The sequence below is a fragment of the Sinohyriopsis cumingii genome, chromosome 4, assembly GCF_028554795.1.
Source record: "Sinohyriopsis cumingii isolate HCF-2022 chromosome 4, ASM2855479v2, whole genome shotgun sequence".
Classification (NCBI taxonomy): domain Eukaryota; kingdom Metazoa; phylum Mollusca; class Bivalvia; order Unionida; family Unionidae; genus Sinohyriopsis; species Sinohyriopsis cumingii.
In genome coordinates this window covers 135,061,395-135,085,578 of record NC_142964.1, presented here as the reverse complement: position 1 = coordinate 135,085,578, position 24,184 = coordinate 135,061,395, and the positions used below count along the sequence as shown (strand labels likewise).

Genomic DNA, 24,184 nt, shown 5'->3' with positions numbered 1-24,184 from the left:
TTTGGGGTTTGTATGCGTTCGCGTACGTATGCGTGGATAGTTTATTTGGGTTTTTTATTATCTCCCTTCTGTGTTGATAGTATATTTGGGGTTTGTATGCGTTCGCGTACGTATGCGTGGATAGTTTATTTGGGGTTTGTATTATCTCCCTTCTGTGTTGATAGTATATTTGGGATTTGTTTTTTCCTCTTCCCTCTCTGTGTGCGTGCGTGTGTGTGTGTGTGTGTCTGTGTGTGTGTGTGTGTTCGCGTACGTTGTGTAGATCGTATATTTGGTTGTTTTTTTCTTCTTCCTCCCGAGTGTGGATAGCATATTTGGGGTTTGTATGCGTTAGCGACGTTGTGTGAATAGTATATTTGGGGTTTGTATGCGTTCGCGTACGATTGTGTGGATAGTTTATTTGGGGTTTGTTTTATCTCCCTTCTGTGTTGATAGTATATTTGGCGTTTGTATGTGTTCGCGTACGTTTTTGTGGATAGTTTATTTGGGGTTTGTATTATCTCCCTTCTGTATTGATAGTATATTTGGGGTTTGTTTTTTCCTCTTCCCTCTGTGTGTGTGTATGTGTGTGTGTGTGTGTGTGTGTGTGTGTTCGCGTACGTTGTGTAGATCGTATATTTGGTTGTTTTTTTCTTCTTCCTCTAGAGTGTGAATAGTATATTTGGGGTTTGTATGCGTTCGCGTACGTTTGTGTGGATAGTTTATTTGGGGTTTGTATTATCTCCCTTCTGTGTTGATAGTATATTTGTGGTTTGTATGCGTTCGCGTACGTTTGTGTGGATAGTTTATTTGGGGTTTGTATTATCTCCCTTCTGTGTTGATAGTATATTTCGGGTTTGTATGCGTTCGCGTACGTTTGTGTGGATAGTTTATTTGGGGTTTGTATTATCTCCCTTCTGTGTTGATAGTATATTTGGGGTTTGTATGCGTTCGCGTACGTTTGTGTGGATAGTTTATTTGGGGTTTGTATTATCTCCCTTCTGTGTTGATAGTATATTTGGGGTTTGTTTTTTCCTCTTCCCTCTGTGTGTGTGTGTGTGTGTGTGTGTGTGTGTGTGTGTGTGTGTGTGTTCGCGTACGTTGTGTAGATCGTATATTTGGTTGGGTTTTTTTTCTTCCTCCCGAGTGTGGATAGTATATTTGGGGTTTGTTTTTTCCTCTTCCCTCTCTGTGTGTGTGTGTGTGTGTGTGTGAGTCTGCGCGCGTATGTTGTGTGTGTGTGTGTGTTCGCGTACGTTGTGTAGATCGTATATTTGGTTGTTTTTTCTTCTTCCTCCCGAGTGTGGATAGCATATTTGGGGTTTGTATGCGTTAGCGAAGTTGTGTGAATAGTATATTTGGGGTTTGTATACGTTCGCGTACGTTTGTGTTGATAGTTTATTTGGGGTTTGTGTTATCTCCCTTCTGTATTGATAGTATATTTGGGGTTTGTTTTTTCCTCTTCCCTCTGTGTGTGTGTGTGTGTGTGTGTGTGTGTGTGTGTGTGTGTGTGTGTGTGCGTATGTCTGCGCGCGTACGTTGTGTGTGTGTGTGTGTGTGTGTGTGTGTGTATTGGTCTCTGTTTGTCCCTATAAAAACTCACTTTATCCCTATCAGATACACTCTACCTACCTACCTTCAGTAGCGTGTATTCAGGTCAGCCACTTGCAACACTGTTGACATTTATCCCCTAGTGTTCAGTACAGTGACGTCACTGACGCTGGAAATTTTGAGACTATAAATATCGACTTGGGGATTTCCACATTTTGTAGCTATACATATATACTAGAATTCATAAACAGGAACGTCACTCAAGCTGAGGCTATAAAAAGATAGTGGGATTTTCCAAAGGAAAAACCCACAAGTTGGAGCTATAAATAGATAGTGGGATTTCATAGGAATTTCAGCTGATTATAGATACATAGGTATTTATTCACGATCGTCACAGAAGTTGATATTGTAAGTAGTTACTAATTTTATCCATTTTAGTCTAAACCATTGTAACTTAATTTTCGGGGATATGTTTATTTTCCTTTAAATTCTGGGACAATTTCGTCATTTTAGCGTTACTTTTAGTCACATCCATTTTGTCGTTGAGCATTTCCTTGATTATAGCTATTTATAGCATCATTACAATTATGCAAATTTTTGAACACCCCAGCAAGATTTCAGGTCTTGGTAATGCTTTATATATAAATCTCACGCTTGTACTAGTGTATGTATGTTTCTGTCTCTGTTGTGTTTGACCCTCTACCATCATTGTCCCTAGACAATCCCACCATGTTCAATTCCCCTTGACGCTATACAGACCCACCATGTTCAATTTCCATATGTTCAATTCTCCTTGTCCCTAGACAGACCCAAACTCTATTCCCATGTTAATTTCCCCTTGTCGCTAGACAGACCCACACTATAGTTCCATGTTAAATTCCCCTTGTCGCTAGAGTGACCCACGATTTTTCGCCATGTTAAATTCCCCTTGTACGTAGAGTGTCCCACGATTTTTCGCCATGTTAAATTTCCATTGTACGTAGAGTGTCCCAGGGGTCCCTGTAATGCTAATTCCCATTGTACGTAGGGTATCCCACTTAACTACTGGTGAGTACTAGGACCAATTAGATACCACGATATATCACGGTATTTCTGAACATACCGCGATACGTACCAGAGTATACAGCAATCCTATAAGGGACGAACAACTTAATGCCCTGAGCCAGGAGCCTGACACTTTTTATTAAAGAAATCCCTCATGAAAAAATATATTGCGCTGATTTATATAAAAATAACAGCACATTATATCCATTGCATTATTTTTAAAAACAATGAATGATCTTGAGAATAAAGAAAAAAATAATCGCAACCCCACCCCACCAGACCCCAATAAACCTAATAGCAGATGAATAACTAACTGAACCGGGATAATTAAGCTTACACTAGATGTAACACCATGTAATAGACATAGTGCTGACGTCAGAAATTATTGAAGTGTTTAGAATTTACTAGCTATGCTATTAGGATAACAGACGGAAAAAGTTTGAGTGGAATGTCAACATCCTGGCAAGATAGTTATCAGAACCACTAAACATGCATTACATGTAACAAGCGATATAGTATTTAGTGGAGTGCTCTTATTACGACTGGCTGTAATCAAAAGGAATGCATGTACTGAACACAGTAGCATACGCTAGTAAGCAACCAAAACAATGGGTTTTTTTCTTAAATCCGATCATAAAAATAAATAAATGTTTACTGTTGAAAATAATTATACGACAAATACAATGGGTGGGGTTTATATATATATATATATATATATATATATATATATATATATATATATATATATATATATATATTGATTGACATGAAAAATGAAAACGCTGATAAGTTAATAATTTCTTGACAAGATTTCGATACATTTCTTACTGATGGAAATTACTGACTTACCATTCCGGTGAAAAAGTGCCACGTTAAACTGGTATGCCAGTAATACCGTGTACATTGACTAACTTGTCAGTTGAATTAGAATGATTAAGAACTTGATACGCTCATGGGTTGAAGGTACCAATATGATAGGTCAATTGCTCTACGACGACAAATAAATTGATTTGATAATGAGTTGATGGTACCAGTCTGATAGGTCAATTGCTCTAGAAGGATGAATAAACTGATTTGTTAATGATTCGAAGGTAACAATATTATAGGTCAATTGCTCTTGAACGATGACGAAATTGAATTGTTAATGAACTGCCTGTTCATAGTTGATAGTTAAATTGTCATAGACTGATGAAGATGTTAAAGTATTAATGAACTGAGAGTTCATAGTTGATAGGTAAATTCTCACAGAATGATGAAGACGTTAAAGTATTAATGAACTGAGAGTTCATAGTTGATAGGTAAATTCTCACAGAATGATAAAAACGTTTATGTGTTAATGAACTGACATAACGTAACTGATACGTATATAACCATCGAATAATGGTGACAGTGTTGGATCATTGCCCCTTAAACTACATTTAAACTTTCATGTTTTCTGCCCTTAAGAATTTACACATTTGATCGCAAACACTTAAAGTACGCACACGGAGACTTGTCTAGAATTGCAGCCAATAGTTTCATCGATTGTTTTATAGCAAACTCTGATAGATGGTGCCACTTTCACTTACTCGATTATCCGACAACAAACTCAAGTCCACCAACCCGAATATTCGTTAACTAAGTCGGAAAAGGTCCATGAGTACGAGGATTTGATAACAAACTTTGAGTGTAGTACTTCCAATGACCCGAGTTAGTCAATAACAATCTCGGACAGATGATATCAGTTCCACCAGCACCCAAAATATCAATCTCGGACAGATGATATCAGTTCCACCAGCACCCAAAATATCAATCTCGGACAGATGATATCAGTTCCACCAGCACCGAAAATATCAATCTCGAACAGATGATATCAGTTCCACCAGCACCCAAAATATCAATCTCGGACAGATGATATCAGTTCCACCAGCACCCAAAATATCAATCTCGGACAGATGATATCAGTTCCACCAGCACCCAAAATATCAATCTCGGACAGATGATATCAGTTCCACCAGCACCCAAAATATCAATCTCGGACAGATGATATCAGTTCCACCAGCACCCAAAATATCAATCTCGGACAGATGATATCAGTTCCACCAGAACCCAAAATATCAATCTCGGACAGATGATATCAGTTCCACCAGCACCCAAAATATCAATCTCAGACAGATGATATCAGTTCCACCAGCACCTAAAATATCAATCTCAGACAGATGATGTCAGTTCCACCAGCACCCAAAATATCAATCTCAATTAAGTATAATGCTTTATTCAAATGGACGTGAATTACATTTGTCATTTTATGGTATCTTAAACATCCTTATGGAATTCATGTATTTTTTTATGTTTCAGAGAGAGAGAGAGAGAGAGAGAGAGAGAGAGAGAGATTCTGAATTGAGTGGCTCACATGATGTATATGATTTTACCTAGCCAGTTTCTTTTCAGATGTTCTACAACGCCACAACACCTGGAATGGAGATTAAGAAAGGAGATATATTGGTATGTGATAACATTATCATATATTTAACCCTGTAAATGATCATTATCAATAATCAACGCAATAAATCAAAACTTCATTTTCGAACAAGATTCAGTTTTACTTGAAATGTTGAAATCCAGGCAACGCTTATAATTGTCATACGGATAATGTACATATTTTGTATATATATATAAAAAAAAAGAAACAAAACAACTCTATAATTACCAGGCTCAGTACACGGTGCAGTGATCTTCGTCTGTTTTTTAGCTGTTAATTTTTGTTATTATTGAACTTCCAATAAAAATATAAAAAAACAGTTTTACTAAGTTTGTTTTCTTCATCTGAATGTAACAGCTTTAAGTTGATTCACCGGTGTATTTGAGCCAGACATTTATTCTCCAATCATTGTCGACTGCTAATAGGAAATATTTTCAATATACTATTTGCATCTTAAAGAATTTAATTTTAACATATATGTTTTAAATAATATATATGAAATGCTGGAGAATATACACAGCTGACGAATATATAACAAGTGTTCTAACATATGGAGATCGATACATTAATTTGAAGGAAAAAGTAACTTTATAATTCACTTTAACTAAACAATGATGTGTCTATGTTGTTCGCTAAGGTAGGATTTTGTGACTTTCAAGATAAACTGAAGAACAAAGCGGTCTATCCGTCTTATTTTCCCGTATCTCTACCCCAGCTAAAACCAAAATGAAGCATGTACACAGATCGGTATTTAAATCCGAAACCATATTTTAGTTACCAAATCAGCATTAATCCTAGTTCCAGCTTTCATTCTGTAATCCAAATCCCCTGTAATGATTATAGATAAAAGTGATAAAATAGCAAAGGTTTGAGGTTTACGTAGTAAAGCAGGTTTCAGAATCTGAAATCTATACTGCAGTATGAATGAATTGAGGCTACCAATTCTCAACTAAGTTTCTTGTCATCTTTAAAATCCAACAACAACAACAACCCATCAAACAAAGTACACATTTTATTTAAACGGAAATTCTTTGAAACAAACTTTTGCTCTTGGGACATAATTTGTTATAAATTTTCTGTTCCAAAATTATTCTCGGACTGATCATCTGCTCTACACACAAAATATGGACGTAATTGTTGATTATCATATCATTGTGATGATCGTATATAAATTCTGGAATTACAATGCCACAAAAACACACAAAAAATCTTCCCTTTGGACTGTGATTTTCTACTCGTACGTATTGACAACATGTTGATTTAAGTCAACCCACCGCGTTGTGGTTAGAATTACAATTAATCAAACATACATTTACTTTACGTTCATAAACAAACTCAAGAACATCACGCGAATTTCTTTATATACAGTTATTTTTTTGTATTTGAAAATACTATTTGTGAATTATTCTTTGCATAGTTTTTACACTGGAAGCTTTCCGATTAGAAATTTCAAATTAGAACCACAAAAAAAAAAAAAAAAACAAAACACCGTAAGCATGGCCGACTTCAGATCATAGCGAAGGCAATCGCAATAAGACGCTAGTGTCTATAAATAGATGGTTAGCTCGGTAAATGCCTCTGTACGGTTGTCTAGTGCGATTTTGCCGTTGTAATACTCGTGCAAATATTTCTTATTTGTTTAAGGCCGCAAGATGCACAATGCAGAATGACAAGGACACTGATGTCAGTATCGGGTGAGCATTTTTCTTCCTACGCAATATTTCAAAACTTGTTGTGTACTTTCCTCAGATGGGAAATTATTTGCTGGACATTTATTGCACGATTGTACGATTGGCGCTACTCAGTAAAGTCAGCAGATACCCCCCCCCCCCGCCCTAACAGTTACTCTGCATCTAAGGGATTACTATAATCTTGTTATAAATTTAATTTATAAAAAAAAATCCTTTTTGTAGAAGAAACAACCGGAGAACCACACAATCAAAGCAGAAAAAAAAAACACAGAGTTGTTCAGGCCGAAATAATGGATCTGAAATGTATTTATTGATTTCTTACATCGGATGCAAAGGGGGAAAAAGGCAATCTAAAGACACCGCGGTATCCAAACAAATTAAAAGTATGACGGTTTAAACAATCTGTTATTGTTATACACAATAAATGTTTTAATCCTCATTGAAGCCGAGCCTGCTTTTTCCTACTATTCCCACAATAACAAAACTAAATATACACGTCCATGTATACAACAAAACGAATTTGTATGCAAATTAAAAAAAGAAAATCGTAATGCTCGTTGACGAATTTTCGGTGATTTTTGCTAGGAACCCAATATATCAGTCACAATTATCATAAAGTATTGATCGTACTCATTTTTTAATAACCATATTAAAATTCACGACGTAATGAGGTATTCTCTATAAAAGGAAATACATTACCTATCTCACATTAAAATGGTTTTGGTAAGTTCTTTGCATCACGATATTTCATTTTTTCGTACAGAAGCACCCAGAATGACGAAATGTGTAACTTTTACATCATGTACTACACTGATGGTGACAGGATTAGTGACCAGACGTACTGCTTCACCCCCGGACCAACTACCTGGTACTGGGACCAGTTCGAGCGTGCGGACAAGATGAACCTCGCCGCCGTCCCGCGCACCGCTAGCATCATCCCTGGAACAGACAAGGTCATCAAGCAGAATATGCCGCGCGCCATCTATGATCTATACGGAGATGAGATACCCGTTGCGCGAGACGAACTGCTGCCGGCAGACGACAGTTGGGAAGTACTAAGCGGTAACGCGGACGAGATCTATGACAACCTGAGCGACAACGACGCTGAGCTTCTGGCCTATTTGAAGAACAAGTTAAATAATTATTAGAAAAACATATGACCGGTTTGGATGCCTCATTATGTTTTGTCGCATAGAAAATAAAGTATAATTAATGAGGACATTTTTGTTAATCATGTTAACAGATAGAAGTCGGAATTTCTTTGATGTCTTCATCGATCAATTTATCTCCTGGAACGTCGTCATAGATACTTTGCATTTTGCTAATCACAGAGGTTGTTCCAGTTTGTCATTTAAGATCCCTTGTATTCCTTGTTATACAGAGAAAAAGAATCAAAAGTCACATATCACTAAATGATGTATTCAAAGTTTTAAAAAAAAAAAAACACCAGGAAAAGATCTATTAGGTGATACATTGGATCGACTTTCATGAACTAATCGAATGCAGATAGTATTGTACTAGAGCGAGATGTTCTACAAACTGTATTTACTGAAGAATGGCCTGTAACATCCGCGCTGTAGTCAAAATGTGCGGTATTAGATGCTGAAATATTAAACACTACATCAAATTAGAGTCATTATAACAAGAATAGATTATTGACAATTTTCAGATTGTTTTCCTTTATAATAAGGCGTCTTACTCAAAGGGATTTTCATAATGAAAATTATATGTATTTATGTAATACCTGTCACGACACATATTTTTAGTATCGATATGGTTCTCTTTCATCAAGAAGAGTTACTTTATTAATTATAGACTCTTCGGATGCATGTAAATTTAGATATGTTGGAAATGGACATGTTTACACACAAATATCAACACAGTTTAGCTGTGAATTGTGAGCAAAATTATTCAATTATAAGCATACTTTTTCCGGTACAATTACTGAACATGACACCGTATTTGTGAACACACAATCTTCTTACCTTCTGACTTCTTTCAGCAACACACGTTAGGCTCAGTCTACATAATCATTTTGCTTTACATCCAGTTTTATTTAAAACTAAAGTAACAATACGTTGTATTAAGGACAAAAGGACGTCAGTAGCTTTATAAATGACGCCTAATTAACACTGATACGTATGTTACATGACCTTAATGAGGCGAGAATAATGAAGATAGTGACATACTCAAAATATTATTAAAGAAAAAAAAGAATATTATGAAGTATATATTTTATCTATCAAATCATTTATAACATTTGTATTTATGATGAGGCATTAACGGTGATATCATTTGTTGATGTTGTAATAACCAGTTGTAGCTGTGTTGTTTTCAAAGATAAACGTTTTTTTCTTCTTCTCCAAACAATATTTTAAAATTTGACTTTGTAAATAGTTCAATATGTAAATAATGTTATCAAACACGAAGACTAATGACAAAGCTTAAGATTTTAACGGCTATTGGAACAGTACACATAATAAAATCTTACACACAGACGCGCGCTATATTACTGTCGCATAACAATTCTACCAAATTCTACATGCTAAATAATGTTATAGCCAAAGATGTGTCCGTCAGGAAAGAGTTGTTATTTTGTATTGAAAGAACACCTGATTCCATAAGCCCGGGACCCCAGGAGTCCGAGTGATCTAAAGTTCTGTAACACTGCCATCTCACTTCTATCTGTTTGGGTTTGAGTCTTGGGCTTGTCTAACGTGGTTCCTTTAGAAAGCTTGACTGTAGCTTCCCGTGAGTGGGTGGTTTTCCCGGGTTCTTCCTCCACCAAATAAACTGGCTGCTGATAAATGGCGTTAAACCGTACAACAACATTCCATAAACCGTATGTTTCAGTCATATTGTGCCTTTTTATTATACATTTCATATTGTGAACACGAGGTCCATAACAATTTAGTATAAGCCTTGACTGAATAGTACGTAATATATTGTATATTATTATAGCATAAGTCAAGATTGAAGTGATAACATAAATGAATGCTACGGCTGCTGTCAGTTTAAAATGTAACATGTTTTCAGGTTAGATGAATTAGGTCTTGCATCGGAAAATGTGTAGATGGGCAACCAGACTGTCTGAAACTGCACGTACGTGATGTACTAGCGGACATGATTCGTAGGTTCTAAAGATTTATCAGCGATAAATTACCTAAGTTCAGACTACGGTAAACTTGTTGATGTAAAATATTAGTTTCGAAAACTTGCTGCACCATGAAAAGTCAACCATGTTTAATCAGTTGATGGAGAAAAATGGTTTCAGGACCCGATAGTGGAATGTAATGATTGAGATATGAAACATGAAGAATTGGACAAACCAGAATCAAATCGAGGTTTTAGCGGAATACGTTTTGCTTTGTGGGGTTTATCGCCTTTTTTCTGCATATGATAGGCAATATACATCGGCCATTATATTTGGTGGGAGAATGCCTCAGTAAAACATGACGCCGCTTACAAACTTACATACTCATGTTGGTCGAACCGAGACTGGAACACAGGAGGACAGAGATGAAATGTGAGTGCTCTGTAAAGGCGAGTGCCTGGTTCTACTAGGCGATCCGGGTCCCCGTTAAGTTATAAAATAAGTAATTGCGCATTTTATCACAAGATAATTTATCGACAGTGGGAAACCCGTACAAAGGAAAGATTGACGAGATAGACAGTGTCTGGACCCGCGCGAATGTGTCAACTTTCCGATAATCTGTGGTTTCTTCTTATTTCGGTACATTATGTGGCTGACTTGTCTTATTTCCATTAATGGGTGCGACTTTTAGTCCTGTTCCTACCTATCGTCATCAACATCGACAAATAGTCGCAGGGATCTACATGCAATAACAGAATCAATGCGCGTAGGTTCCAATACTGTGATATTGTGAATGTTTCAGGCAAACCCAATACATACAAAACATAGCCATATATGAAGATGTACAATAAAGATAGCTTTTTTTTTTCTAAATGCATGCTCTTATATGTTGTATAGTGACATATGTTCTTCCCTTTTATATCAAAACTGATGTTTATTTTGTGACTGTAGGAAGCATTCATAACGACAGATGTGTAAAGTGCCCTCTAAATGTATTTTAAAAAAATTTTTTTTAAACGGTAGGAAACTAAAGAAGGAAATATTACAGTGAACATTCAACGTCTATGGGGAAACTGCGGTAAGTCGCAAAATATATGGATGATGTGAAACTAAGAACATTACTGTAGGTTAAACTACCCAGTTAGTCTTAAATTCTAATTTACATTAATTTGAAATTTTTTAAACAAAATATTTTCAATGTATTACATATTCTGTGAAAAATAATATTATCTAATTTAAACAAGTTTTTCCAATTATAAAATAATAAAACACCAGCTTTTATGAATATGACTTGCATACGTTTGTTTCACCCCAAAATGGAATCAAAATTGTTTTATTCGTTTCTTCAGATAATAGCAAAACAGAATATGTTTGCTGCTTTGCAAATGCATTGGCTGTGAATATTCATAAAGTTGTTAATTATTCATACAATATTAAAGTGAATAAAGTTTATTTTGCTGATGTTAAAAGTGTTCCAGTTTTTGTGTCTTCAACTTTGAGAAAGATATTTATTATTATAACAACAGAAGCCGACTAGCAATGTTTACCGTCGAGAATTTTTTTGCATGAATTTCACGTCTTTTCTTGACACTTCTAGAAACAGACTATCCAAAGAAATGCACGCCATGAGTATGTTAGGAGTTAATATCGATGTTACCTTTTGGTAGTTTAGGAAGTCTGTGTGTAATGATTGGTTTAACTGTACAATCTCTTGTCTACACTTAAGATTTCCGTTGGTTGTCATATGGGTTATCTAACTGTACACTTTCTTGTCCAAGCTAGGATGTCTGTGGTATATGACTGGTTGTCATATGGTGTACTTAACTGTACACTTTCTTGTCCAAGCTTAAGATGTCTGTGGTATATGACTGGTTGTCATATGGTGTACTTAACTGTACACTTTCTTGTCCAAGCTTAGGATGTCTGTGGTATATGACTGGTTGTCATATGGTGTATTTAACTGTACGCTCTTTTGTTGAACTTAGGGTTGATGTGTGTTATGATTGGTTGTCCTATGAGTTATCTAATTATAAAATCTCTTGTAGTAATAAACCAGTGTTACATTACTTGCGATTGTAAAAGAGGGTTAGTTGTACCCATATTTAAAGGCGGCGGGAAATCTAAAACTGATCCTGACAATTATAGAGCTATTTCCCTGTTGCCTGTGTTATACAGACTATTTGTAAAGTGCTTATTCAATAGCGTGACTAGATGGTGTAATAGATACATAACGACCCTAAACCGAACAACAGGGATTGAGTAGTATAACAGCGTCCTTCAATCTACACGAAACTATTTTGTCCATTTGAGAATTTATGTTCATGAGTGTTTCCTGCTTTCTTAGATATTCAAAAGGCATTGGACGCTGTGAATCATGCCAGATGTTTCCTTAAACTCATAAAAGTGGGCACCCAAGGGAAGATTGTTATAGTTAATAAAGGAATCGTACTCAAATATACAAAGCACTGTCCTGATGAACGATTCAAAATCGGAACCTTTCCAATTTTATGGGCTTGAACAGGAGGGTGTTTAATCAACAGTATTTACAAGACTAAACATAGAGATAATTGTTGTGTAAACATTAGGGCTACTTGTTGCGTCCACTCGATCGAGAAGTCCAGCACTAGCTGATGATATAACTCCGCTTGCGAACACACCAATCCGTTTGCGAACGGTGCTTGATATGTGTAACAGATACTCCTTGAAATGGAAGTTCACCTTCAACGTTAATAAAAGTCGTGTATTAGTTTTTAGCCATAATTTACAAACAGCATGGGAAACTTTGAGATGGAAAATAGATTTCCATATTATACTTATTCTAAATGAAACTGAACATGTTGGAATTCCTGTTGGCTCCAATATGAAATGTTTAACAAAAGCAAACAGTGCTTGTACTAAAGGCAGAAAATCATTTTATTCTCATGTAAAATGAAATTAGAGAAAATCTTCTTACCTACATCAGTATGCATTAATCAATCGTGATACCATCCGCCCTTTATGGTTGTGAAGTTTGATCGAAAATCAGACACAATGTCTTAAAAAAGTTCTACGTAATTCAACATAATTGCACCATAAGTCTGCACGGATTTCCCCACACGATCAGGAATGAGTGAAGGTTTACTGGGGATAAAAAAAAAATTGTATCAGATATGGATAAAAGGAAACTAAACGTTTGTGGTAAATTGTTCGTGCAATGTTCAGGAAACGTAACATCTAAATTAATGTTTTTATTTAGATTATACCTATATAATTCTAGAAAAGATGTTACAGTACAGAAAGGCTTTTATTTCTGAGATATGTAATGTTTTACACAAATATAATATTTATACAATTTTTGAATGTTTTGCTAGAGACAAAATACTTCCAGAAAAAATACAATGGAATCAAATTATAAAACATGCTATTAATACGTATGAAACATGCGCTATACAAGATTATGCTACATTGACATGTCCTACAAAAGATTATAAAATATTCATACTTCATTAAAATTCTCAATTTCATGGCAAACAAACAAAACAACAAGAGAATTACAGCTAATTACATTCATCTTGGTGTGTTCCTTCGTAATATATCAGATGAATTTTTTAAACATCTCCTTGGTAGGGAATTTCCCAAAGCTATAGACCTAGATGGGCCCGAAATACTAAGAAATGGTATAATGTCTGCTTTATTGTGTTCTGCATGTATAATACATGAACTCGTCTCTGAATAACTAGATCGATTTTGCTATTATCAAGGTTTTTGGAAGAGGTGATCGTAGAAAACACGATTGTTGTGTTTCCTTGTATGATATTTATAACAAAACATATTACGTATTACTTATGGTACAAAATTAATGATGACATGTACGCTAATTAGTATTAAGCTTCGCATGAGGGCTCCTTACTTTGCAATAAATGTAATGAGAATGCGAATTTTCAAAGGGAAGCTGCGCTTCTAAGAGACTAATCTCGTATTCATCTATGTTAATTACTAAGGCATTATTTTATTACTTTTTCCTTTGTTTGTTCCCATTTTCCTATGTTTATTTCTCTGAAAAGAGGAAATAAAGATTGATGACACCTGGCATTTCAGTGTGTTATGATTTGTTGTCGTATGGAGTACTTAACTGTACAATTACATGTTGATACATAGGACTTCTTTGGGTTATGACTGGATTCACATCGGTTACCTAACTGTACAATTTATTGATCGAAAGATTGACCATTTCCTTCGGGTTGTGAAACAAATTCGGAAGTAGTTGTTGGAATACACATCAATTTGGCGATTTTTGATGATTCTCCTCTGTGAGTGAAAGAAGATCAGAAACTAGTTCTTAATGGCGACGACTTATATCCGAGATTTCTTTCTCGATTTCGCATAAAAGGCTATGTTCTGCTTCCCGTGAGTTATGATTGGTTGTGAAACAAGATGGCTATCTCATCTCGATACTTTGTATGTTCATAGGTTATGATTGAATGGCATATGGGTTACCTAAGTGGACCACCTCTGGATAATACTGTGTATGTCCGTGGGTTACTGAGGATATATGCACTCTGCAAACTCTCCGAGAAGTAAGCACCTCTGTTATCTGGCGATTTACTCTCCAATATTTGATATTACCTGTATGTTAAGCCAAACAAATTAGTTCGAAACTTTTGATTCCATAACTTTGTTATTTACATCACTTGCTTATGTCAGTCGAATATATTTGTTGATTGTAATTTAAACCAATTATAATTATTTATAAACAACACATAATTTTTGCAAGGTGTAAAATTGACCATGCTTATTAGAGCACCTGCGTCGTTTTGCACGTTGCTAAGCCCTTTAGTTTCAGAGGTAAGTAAATCTTTCACGTATTCCGCAATCCGGAAACACAAGTGATCTGTTTTGAAAAACATCGGAACTTATGAAGTTTGAGGATGTTCGTTTATTATTTTTGGGTACCACATGAGTTATCTTAGTAGACCATTTATTGGGCAAGAAGGATGTCTGTGAATAGTTTTTGGCTACCACATTGGTTACCTAAGTAGACCATGTATAGTGGGCACTGAGGATGTCGGTTGAATATTTGTGGCTACCATATGAGTTACCGAACTAAACAGTCTCTAGGTAACACATTGGATTACTTTGACTCTTTGAGTGTGGATAGAATAAGTAAAACCGATATTGAAGTTAGAGACTCTGCTGAAGTCATACTTAGTTTGGGGTAAAATTAATAATATTAGAAAAATCCTTGGCAATGTAAACTGGTCTGATTTTGTTGTGATAAGTTCTACTTAAATATGAAGACGGCCAGCCATAAGTGGAAACTTTCTTGCTCTGAAGGGAAACAAAATGTGGAAGGAATGATGATTGTACATGCCAAATTGGGTAACATTGCGAATGGTCACTGTACATGTTATATTAAATCTCTTGGTTAAGATTTTGTTTGGATGTAAATAAATAAGGTTCGTTTTTCCTGACCTCCTTGTCAAATAAATACAAATCAAGTTGAATTAAAGAGCTAAATTAGTTTATGCATTCAGACAATAAATTATGCTGGTGAATAATGGATTAAATCACACAGGATGCCTGTCTTATGTTTATGACACAGATACATCCATTATTCACCAGCATATGTATATATATATATATATATATATATATATATATATATATATATATATATATATATATATAAGACCGCAGCCTCGTTCTCGTTGCCTTAGCATATGATAGCTCTCAGTGGGGTAGAGATTGCCGGACTGATTATCAAATCAACGTAAAGTCTCGTATCTCTATTCAAGAACATTCTTGAACCAGTCCTATCTGTCACAAACAAAATTACCACAAGGTCACTGGAGAAAAACATATTTCAGTATTTGATCAATCATATGTTCGGTAATTTTAAATCTTGTATACTTATACGTAAAACTGCAACATTTACCAAAATGTGTAAACGTGTACAGGGTATACAATAACCGAAATCTTGCCTTTTAATCGTAACGATTGCAAACTTTACCTCACCCCCATCAACTCGCACGGTTTATATTGCAGCTGAAAATTATGCATATGTCAGACAATGACAATGTGCATGCCGTAGCTCGCACAACTTGACATGGTTTATTTACTATACAGACTTTACCTCTTATTATGACTAATTCATTTAGTAAAACATGTCGTTCGTGAATTCCTCTATATATGACAAAGTAGGTACAATATTTTTAGGATTGTTGCCACGAGGAAGAAATTGATAAAGCAAATCAACATACTTCTTGGACATGTGTACTTGGTGTTTTTGAAGACTGTATCACATAAAGTTACTGATAATTCTTTAAATAAAAGTGTAAAACATTAAAGACCCTATTAACGAAAAGTAAAAACTGTCGTTCGGGAATTTGTCAACATTATCAGTAAACCAAGAAGGTGCCCAACATGCAGTACAACCAATTTTTTTTTTTTTTTACTTCGACTAATTCCTGACTATGGCACATTCAATGTTGAAATAATATAGACTTTTAGAAAATAATTAATAAACAAAACTTCTACAACACAGTTTAACTATGCAGAGTTACGGAAATACAAAATTGAATTAGAAATCGCAGTAACTGGGTCATTGAGAGTGACGTGATTGTTTTTATTTAGGTTTACCTATTTTTGTAAGCGGCTACAAGCAGTAAATTAAACTAAGCCATTTACACGTGTACACGTGTACGTTCCGAGTGTATGTGTTCTTTGGTCTCCATCAAATAAATACTTAGTGGCTTCTATAAACCACTTCAGCAATTGCAAAGCCTCAGAAGCTTTCATATAACCACAGATTTTTTCTATTGCCGACTTTGTATAACGTTTATTGACCACTTTTCTACTCCTGCAGTACAGTATCAAACACAATTCGAGCTGATGTTTTGAAGAATCAATCAAAAGAAATCGTTAAAGCTGTATTAGCTGCATTGTTGGTGATTTTGTATCTCCAGTGATGTAGTCATAAAGGAAAGAAACTCCATTTCTACAGTTGTCATTTACCGATTGAGCACTTCATTTGAAGTGATTGTATCTTACAGGAAACGTATATCCAGTTTGTAATCATTGACATTTAACTTGAAAAGATCACAGTTTCTAACCGATCAGGTGGCCTAGTGGTTAGGGGTCCGCCTCGAATGCGGGAGATCATGGTTTCGAACCCCGGCCAAATCATAACAAAGACGTATAAAAGTGCTACTAACAGCTGCCTCGTTAGGCGCATAGCATTAAGAGGTTAGTGTTATGACTGATCGGCTTGGTGTCAGGATAATGCGCCTGGATGGGATATCATGCTACATGCTCCAATGTTAGACATCACGTTAAACTGCCACACTGCAGACATCGTAGCGATATGACTGGAATATTGTTAAAGCTACGTTAAAAATCCATATCACACACACATTACCGTTTCTGTGTGATATAGTGATGCTTTCTCACAAACATTCCACCAACATTCTTTACCATTGTATTGCTAGCATTTTATTCATCGTCATATCCGAAGATTCGACGAAACTATCCAGTAAAATCAATGTATGAGCTGGTTTTAGAAGTGCAATCTGTAGTGTGTGACCGGTTTTAATGCTGCTCAGTGTATTTAGAAGTGCTATCTGTAGAGTGTGACTGGGTTTAATGCTGTTCAGTGTATTTAGAAGTGCTATCTGTAGAGTGTGACTGGGTTTAATGCTGCTCAGTGTATTTAGAAGTGCTTACTGTAGTTCCATTCTTTACTCCATGTTAACTACAGAAACAACAAGGAATACAGTCTTTCATTTTACAAAGTCCTGGAACAACACATACAGTGGTAAAAATCACACGTGCAACGAATATGTTTTTGTGTTTTTCTTGACCATAGAAAGGTTGATTGAAATCATTCAGTTTAATTCAATCCGCACTGCTTGTTGTTTCAAGTTTTGTTCGTTTTAGTCATATATCCGTCATCATTACTAAGAATAGATTCACACAGAGAAAAGGCATCGTCCAGGTTGTTTAAGTACAGCATCAACGAGCCTTCTTCTTAAGGTTTTTATGTTATTTCAAGCAGTCACGTAAGTTTGATGTGCTTTCATTTAGCTCTTTTGTTTTACTGTGGTGCATTGTATTGCCTTTTTATTTCTTTTATTAAAAGACGTGAACAAATAATTGCTTCCTGTAAAAGCTAGACCTGTCATTGTCACAGGATGAAGCCGGGTTGGGACTGGATTAGGGAAGAAACCAAAAGCAACTGCGTTTACAAGATGCTTATTTATAAACGCAATTTAAACATTAACAAATCTGACACCATTATAAACAAAATGGTAAGGAAAATTATAAAGTTCCTAACATGAAACTATCAACAACAATTAACTCAACGAGAAAAAACTCGACATGAAATTAACAAATGGAATTTCAAAACGTGAATTAAGTCCTAACACCGATCAACAAAATAAAAGTATATGATCTACACCCCAATATAAAGATAGTCTTGAATGTATCGTTCATACAACGATATTGAAATAAAGGTAAATTTGAATGTATCATTCAAGTAACGATTTTGAAATGCATGTAAATATGAACCTATCGATCGTAAACCGATATTGAAATAGGAATGAATGAAATTATGAACCTATCCATCGTTCACATAACGATAGAGCAATAGGAATGAATGAAATTATGAACCTATCGATCGTTCACATAACGATATAGCAATAGGAATGAATGAAATTATGAACCAATCGATCGTTCACATCACGGTATTGCAATAAGAATTAATGAAATTATGAGATACAACAGTGTAAATAACATGGAACACTATATATAACTATCGTGGCGCCCATTTGACGTCCAAGATGCAACTCCGGTTCCACTCGGTCTAGTCAATGGCCAGAGAAGCACCCACGCATGGTCCGCTCCTCTCGGTCTGTTTAAGGATCCCTCGAGAGCCCTCACATCACAGACCCGATGGTCGCGAAGCCCTGGTCCCTCGCATCGAGAAAACCAGTCCACTCTTCCCATCCAATGTCACTATAACACAGCGTATACGTCACACGAAACCCCACAGGCATAAGGCAGCTCAACAGCTGGGGATTTGCTTCCGTAAAGGGGTAAGCTTCCTGACAAGACTCGGCGTAATGTAATTTGGTTATAGAGAATTTGCTTTATATGTACACTAGCTGTAACAGACATGCGCAGCTAGGTACTTAGGTTTCCAGCTGCAGGCAATTTGCACGTGCAGGGGTCTGAGTTTCGCTCAGGATTTTGAAATTAACTAGATCCGAAAAAATATACCACCCTCGGGTGACGCTGTACGCGGCAACGAAACCCGAGTACATTTTTGACAACATATACATATTGATATAACTCATACACAATTCCGTGACAGTCATTAGTTATCCCGCAAGCGAAACGGCGGAACTGTTAATGTGACAATTTATTCCCGCTAGAAACAAACGAAATAAAGTCTATGATTTTACATATCAGTTATATTTGTGACTATTACAACTTATGCTACTTTTGATTGTTGTATGTTTCTCATGCTTTGCAAATATGTGCCATTCACTTATTTGTCAATAACTCTACCTCAAGAGAAAGAAAGTGCATGCACGTTTGCCTAAACCTAACAATCCAATAGTTAATGTCTTTTCTTTTAAATGTATTCTGTACTTTTTGTAAGTTTCTCTAAGATTTCTCTGTTTTTTTCTCTTTCTCTCTGTATTTTTTTTTTTTTTTTTTTTTTTTTTGTCTTTTTTTGCATTCATTTTTTATTGTGGTATTTTGTCTCTTCTTATATGTTGTGCTAGTTGATGATGAAAATAAACACTTCATAACTGAGTTCATCTGACTGATTTCTTTGCTATTGTGCCATCGATACTATTCAACTTTATGAAAACAAATGCTACTTTCGTCATATTTTGAAATTTTGCTATAATTTATTTTCATTAATAGCTTTTGCAACAATACCTACTAGTATTGCATTGCTAGAGACATTCGCATGCTTACACAATCGGCATTCAAGTGATGACGCGCTGTTGAGGACTGTGGGAAGAAATAGTTTCACCAATGGACCAAATGAACCAAACACACAAAGCAGCAGCACACCAAAGGTTAAATAATAGCATGTGTTATTTGTGTCTCGTAGTCTGGGTGAGATCCACATTTAAGTGTTTGGTTGTCGGTTTTTAAGCATTTACCAATTTTATATTTTTGTCCTATTCTATTTTTTGGCCTCTTTGTGAAGTTACTTCTTCTGGTAATTTGTTTTCCTTCTTTCGTCGTCCTTTATAGTTTTGTTTAACTTCCAGATATTTTGCAAGAATGTTTGTACCATTAATCAATCTAACTTTAATTCGTATAATTTAACTTACAGATAGAGAAAATAATTTTAAATATAATTTAGTAAATGAAACTAACGGATTATAAGACATGTTCAAATTATGAGAATAAACAAACACCATTGAGGTTATGCGAATGTGCAGCATAGGTAAGTTTTGTCATGATTTGTACTGCATAAAACAATTTAAAAAAGAAATAATGAAAAAGTATGTAAGACAAAATTACACTCTAACCACTTGGCCAACCAAGCGGTTGGGGCAAAGATAGAAGAGAGCCAGAAAACTGTTGAATAAATCAGAATGTCTTTCTTCGTCAATGAGCAAATATTTAACAGTTTTGTCAAATGCGTGCTCATGTCAGAATGAGTTGCATACTAGTAAGAGATTTTGTAACAATAGCTACTGCATCAGCAATGGTTAAAGACACACATGAATATAAAAGAAAATGATATATTACCTATCGAGGATCCCATTGGACCGCTGACTGATTTGACAACAAGCCTAATTAAAGTTATTACACAATCACAAATGTACTGTTTGTTTGTCTATTCCTCACTGAGTTTTAATACATGGCCCCCAGTCTAGAAACTTTATGAAAACAACACTTGGACTAGAGCTCAAAATTTATACCTTTTAGTCATATATAACTTCATGCCCTGTTGTCTTACAGTATTTGGCTCCACATGCATGTTTATGTTCATAGCTCTTCACAAGCTACTATTTCTAGCTCGACACTCATGTTATCATTTGCAGCTCTACATACACAAACGTTAATATTTCAAACTCGATACATGTTACCACCTGTATCTCTGCGTACATCTTACATTTCTGTGGCATCAAAAGACTATTGCGCATTGTTTCCAATTTTGGTGACCGAGTCCGAATCCAATTTTTATGCTAGATAGTTTCCTGACTAATGGGTTTTGACATTTCTGATTGTACTAGAAGAACACATTCATTTGCTATAACTTTGAAATTGTTGCCAAATTTGGGCACAGGTTTCAGTACTGTATCAACAATGATACTAACGTATGCATGGGAGTTTTCAAAACAAAACATTTAATCTCAAAGAATTTAACAAGCTGAAGTGGCAGGCTTCAGTTTTGTAAATTGGCCCCTGGCTACTATTCTTTACTATATAAAGATATTGATATATTTGCGAACCAGGTGTTTCGGGCTTGTGTTGCTCTTGAAAAAGACGTCAGGCATGTACACCTTCCATAGCTACTCTGCAGTATCGACGAAGAAGAGCTAGCCACCCATAGCAGTAGACACGTGTTTGGGGCAAGTAGAATATCTCAAAACGGCTTGGATGACAACTGTTTTCAAGTGTAACAGCTTGTTTAGTACACACTATTGTGCAGAATTTGCCAAGGAAAAGGGCTTGTGTTTGCACTGTGAGCATCACGTGTTATCAAAAATTACCTTCGACATGAAAATTGTAGGTATAAATTTGGGATCGGGGTGCATAAACTTCTTTTGCTATGAACTGCCATTGACTTTTCTGGTCAAGTGGATAATAGTCTTTTGTTTTGTTTTAATATAGGTATAGGTATCCAAAAATATGGACCTTTTTTTACCTCACTTGTGTATTTGATTTTTTAATGATTTTTTTTTATAATAGGTCGCTGATTGCGGCATTAAATTTGTACATAAAACTGGCCCCTGCCCCCTGATGCCTTGGCAGTATATAGTTAATATGAAGACTGATAACCTGACAATTATTCCAGTAATATTCTGTTTCGTTGTTCCATCGCACGAGCCATGTTTGGAATAAAGATAAGTGTGCTCGACTAGGTCATAGGTTAGTATTGATGTAGAAACTTGAGCTCAGTAAATAAATAAAAATAAAAATAAAACACGTTTTCTCTAGTCAACTCGAACTTACGTAACCGATTTGTGTGATCCTGTCTGAATGAACCCGTCGGAAAGCAGCACATACGAATCACACACTGGATACGATTTATCTTTGCATTTTGCAGAAATTAGCAGAATACGAGGTGCTGGTGTCTTGCCCAAGGAAACAATGCATTAGTCACTTCGGGCTGATCCTACGACGGGATTCGAACCCGTACCATATCGGTCTCGAGTCCATCAGGCTAACCATTGTGCCACCGCGATTTCTGTATTTCCACCATTCACCCCCTACATGCAGGAGAAGTATACAGTAGACCGGTTAGGGTTAGAGGAAAAAATACAAACATACTAACAAGTGATAGTAGGAAGTATCATTTAGATGTAATTTGATATTATACTGCGATAATTGTTTAGCTCATAATAATTTAGGTAGAGTGGTCTTAGATCATGGTAGTAACCATGGGGGAGTTGAAGCATCAGAAAAACAAAATCCATTGCTGCCAAAGATGTTCGTAATTTGTTCCATTGAGATATTCATGTCCTTTCATCACAATTTCTTATAATTAGGAAATACGAAATCTAGTCACGTTTTGTCCTGCCTCTTTGTATACGAGCATATTTTCAACATTCATCAACGTGTGTTCGTGAACAGTGTTGGATAATCAAAAGACATTTAATTTATCCCTCCATTGACGTGCTTTGATTTCCAATGTATACAATATTGGTGAAATGATATTTGATGACACTGTTTGGGATTTTTACTGCAGCATTATCACATATGCTATGGTTCCCGGTTTTTCTTATATGTGCCATGATTTCAAAGACTTCTCCGACTAATCGTGAAACACAGACAATTGAGGCAATGATTAGCGCTCATGTTCATTAGGAATATACGTGTTTCAAACAGAGATAACAAACAGAAATTGTTTACCGTAATGAAAGTCGGTCTGTGGTCTGGCTATTGTGTCAACTAATGTCTTCGAGAGCATGGCAAAGTCGACCTCAGCTAGATTTTCAATGCGAAAACCAGTTTTGGCCATTGTGCCATCGGTCGAATGTCAAAAAGAATATAGCGCAACTCCTTCGCCCCTAAAAAAACAACATCCCCAACAAACAAAAGGTTAATACAAACATTGGTATATCTTATAACATGATGCCATATCTCTTGCAGACCATATATTTATTTTGTTCCGAAGTCAAATTTCAGAAACGAATGATCTGGCCCTAAGAACAAGAATAAATTGCGTTTTAGAGATTGTTCACACCATTTTAATCGAAGCATTACCTTGCTTGAGCTCTATACATCTGATAATTTAAGAACTTAGAGGAACGACGCTTCGAGTGAAATGTCACGTAGTAGATTTTACCTTATCTTTTGAATTGGTGTAGATAACGGACTTTAGACGAGTACTGGGACTCACCTTGACGAACTCCTTTCTTTTGAATTGGTGTAGATAACGGACTTTAGACGAGTACTGGGACTCACCTTGACGAACTCCTTTCTTTTGTTGATAAGTAAATTCCAAAGTAATGAAGACAGTTTTTCAGAAACTTCTTTTCGCGGTTTTTATTCTTGAGATTGTGGAAATATGTTATTCCAATCCAGTGCGCGGGACAAAGTGGGATGATGACCCAAACTATTTTACACACACCATAAGAATGCCAGACGCCATCTCACCAGAGGTAGTGGTTCGTTTTCTCTCTCTCTCTCTCTCTCTCTCTCTAACTTTATTCTAACAAATGCGCATAAGATTCAGGCGTAAAAGCAATTCGACTCGATCCTTTTACGTCTTAAGGTCCTATAATATCTAATATCCAAAGGATCTACGTTGATAGACCATATGACGGTAGACGTTGAAAGCTGCTTTTCTCCATTGCGAAACTAGGTGAAAATGCATTTTGTTTACTTTGCAGCCAGATGCTTTGATTTGCCATGTTGTGAAGCTAGACCCTCGAGAGGCGTACATTTGTGAGTATTTAATAAAACTGATGCATATCTCTCAACAATTTAATGGGTGTGCGCTTTGAACTTTTAACGTAACTTTAACAAGTTTTCAGTCACATCGCAACGATGTCTCCAATGTGGCAGTTTATAGTGATGTCTGGCACTGGGGCATCGTGCCGCAGACATGTAGTATGATGCCCCCCCCCCCCCAGTCACATTATCCTGACACCAAACCGACCAGTCCTAACACTAACCTCTAAATGC

At 35.9% G+C, this 24,184-nt stretch overlaps 2 protein-coding genes across 2 annotated transcripts in view; both read left to right on the top strand.

The window, feature by feature from the left end:
* Positions 1-7,942, top strand: part of LOC149802134 (putative peptidylglycine alpha-hydroxylating monooxygenase 1) — a 71,556-nt gene extending 63,614 nt beyond the window's left edge. Inside the window, exons 11-13 of the mRNA XM_089956538.1 lie at positions 5,005-5,058; positions 6,680-6,729; positions 7,490-7,942. Coding sequence (XP_089812664.1) covers positions 5,005-5,058; positions 6,680-6,729; positions 7,490-7,874 — 489 coding nt within the window. The 3' untranslated portion in view covers positions 7,875-7,942. The remainder of the gene's footprint in view (positions 1-5,004; positions 5,059-6,679; positions 6,730-7,489) is intronic.
* Positions 7,943-23,399: 15,457 nt separating this feature from the next.
* The window catches only part of LOC149802133 (peptidylglycine alpha-hydroxylating monooxygenase-like), a 57,216-nt gene continuing 56,431 nt past the window's right edge, over positions 23,400-24,184 (top strand). The window contains exons 1-2 of the mRNA XM_089956537.1: positions 23,400-23,658; positions 23,890-23,944. Coding sequence (XP_089812663.1) covers positions 23,506-23,658; positions 23,890-23,944 — 208 coding nt within the window. The 5' untranslated portion in view covers positions 23,400-23,505. The remainder of the gene's footprint in view (positions 23,659-23,889; positions 23,945-24,184) is intronic.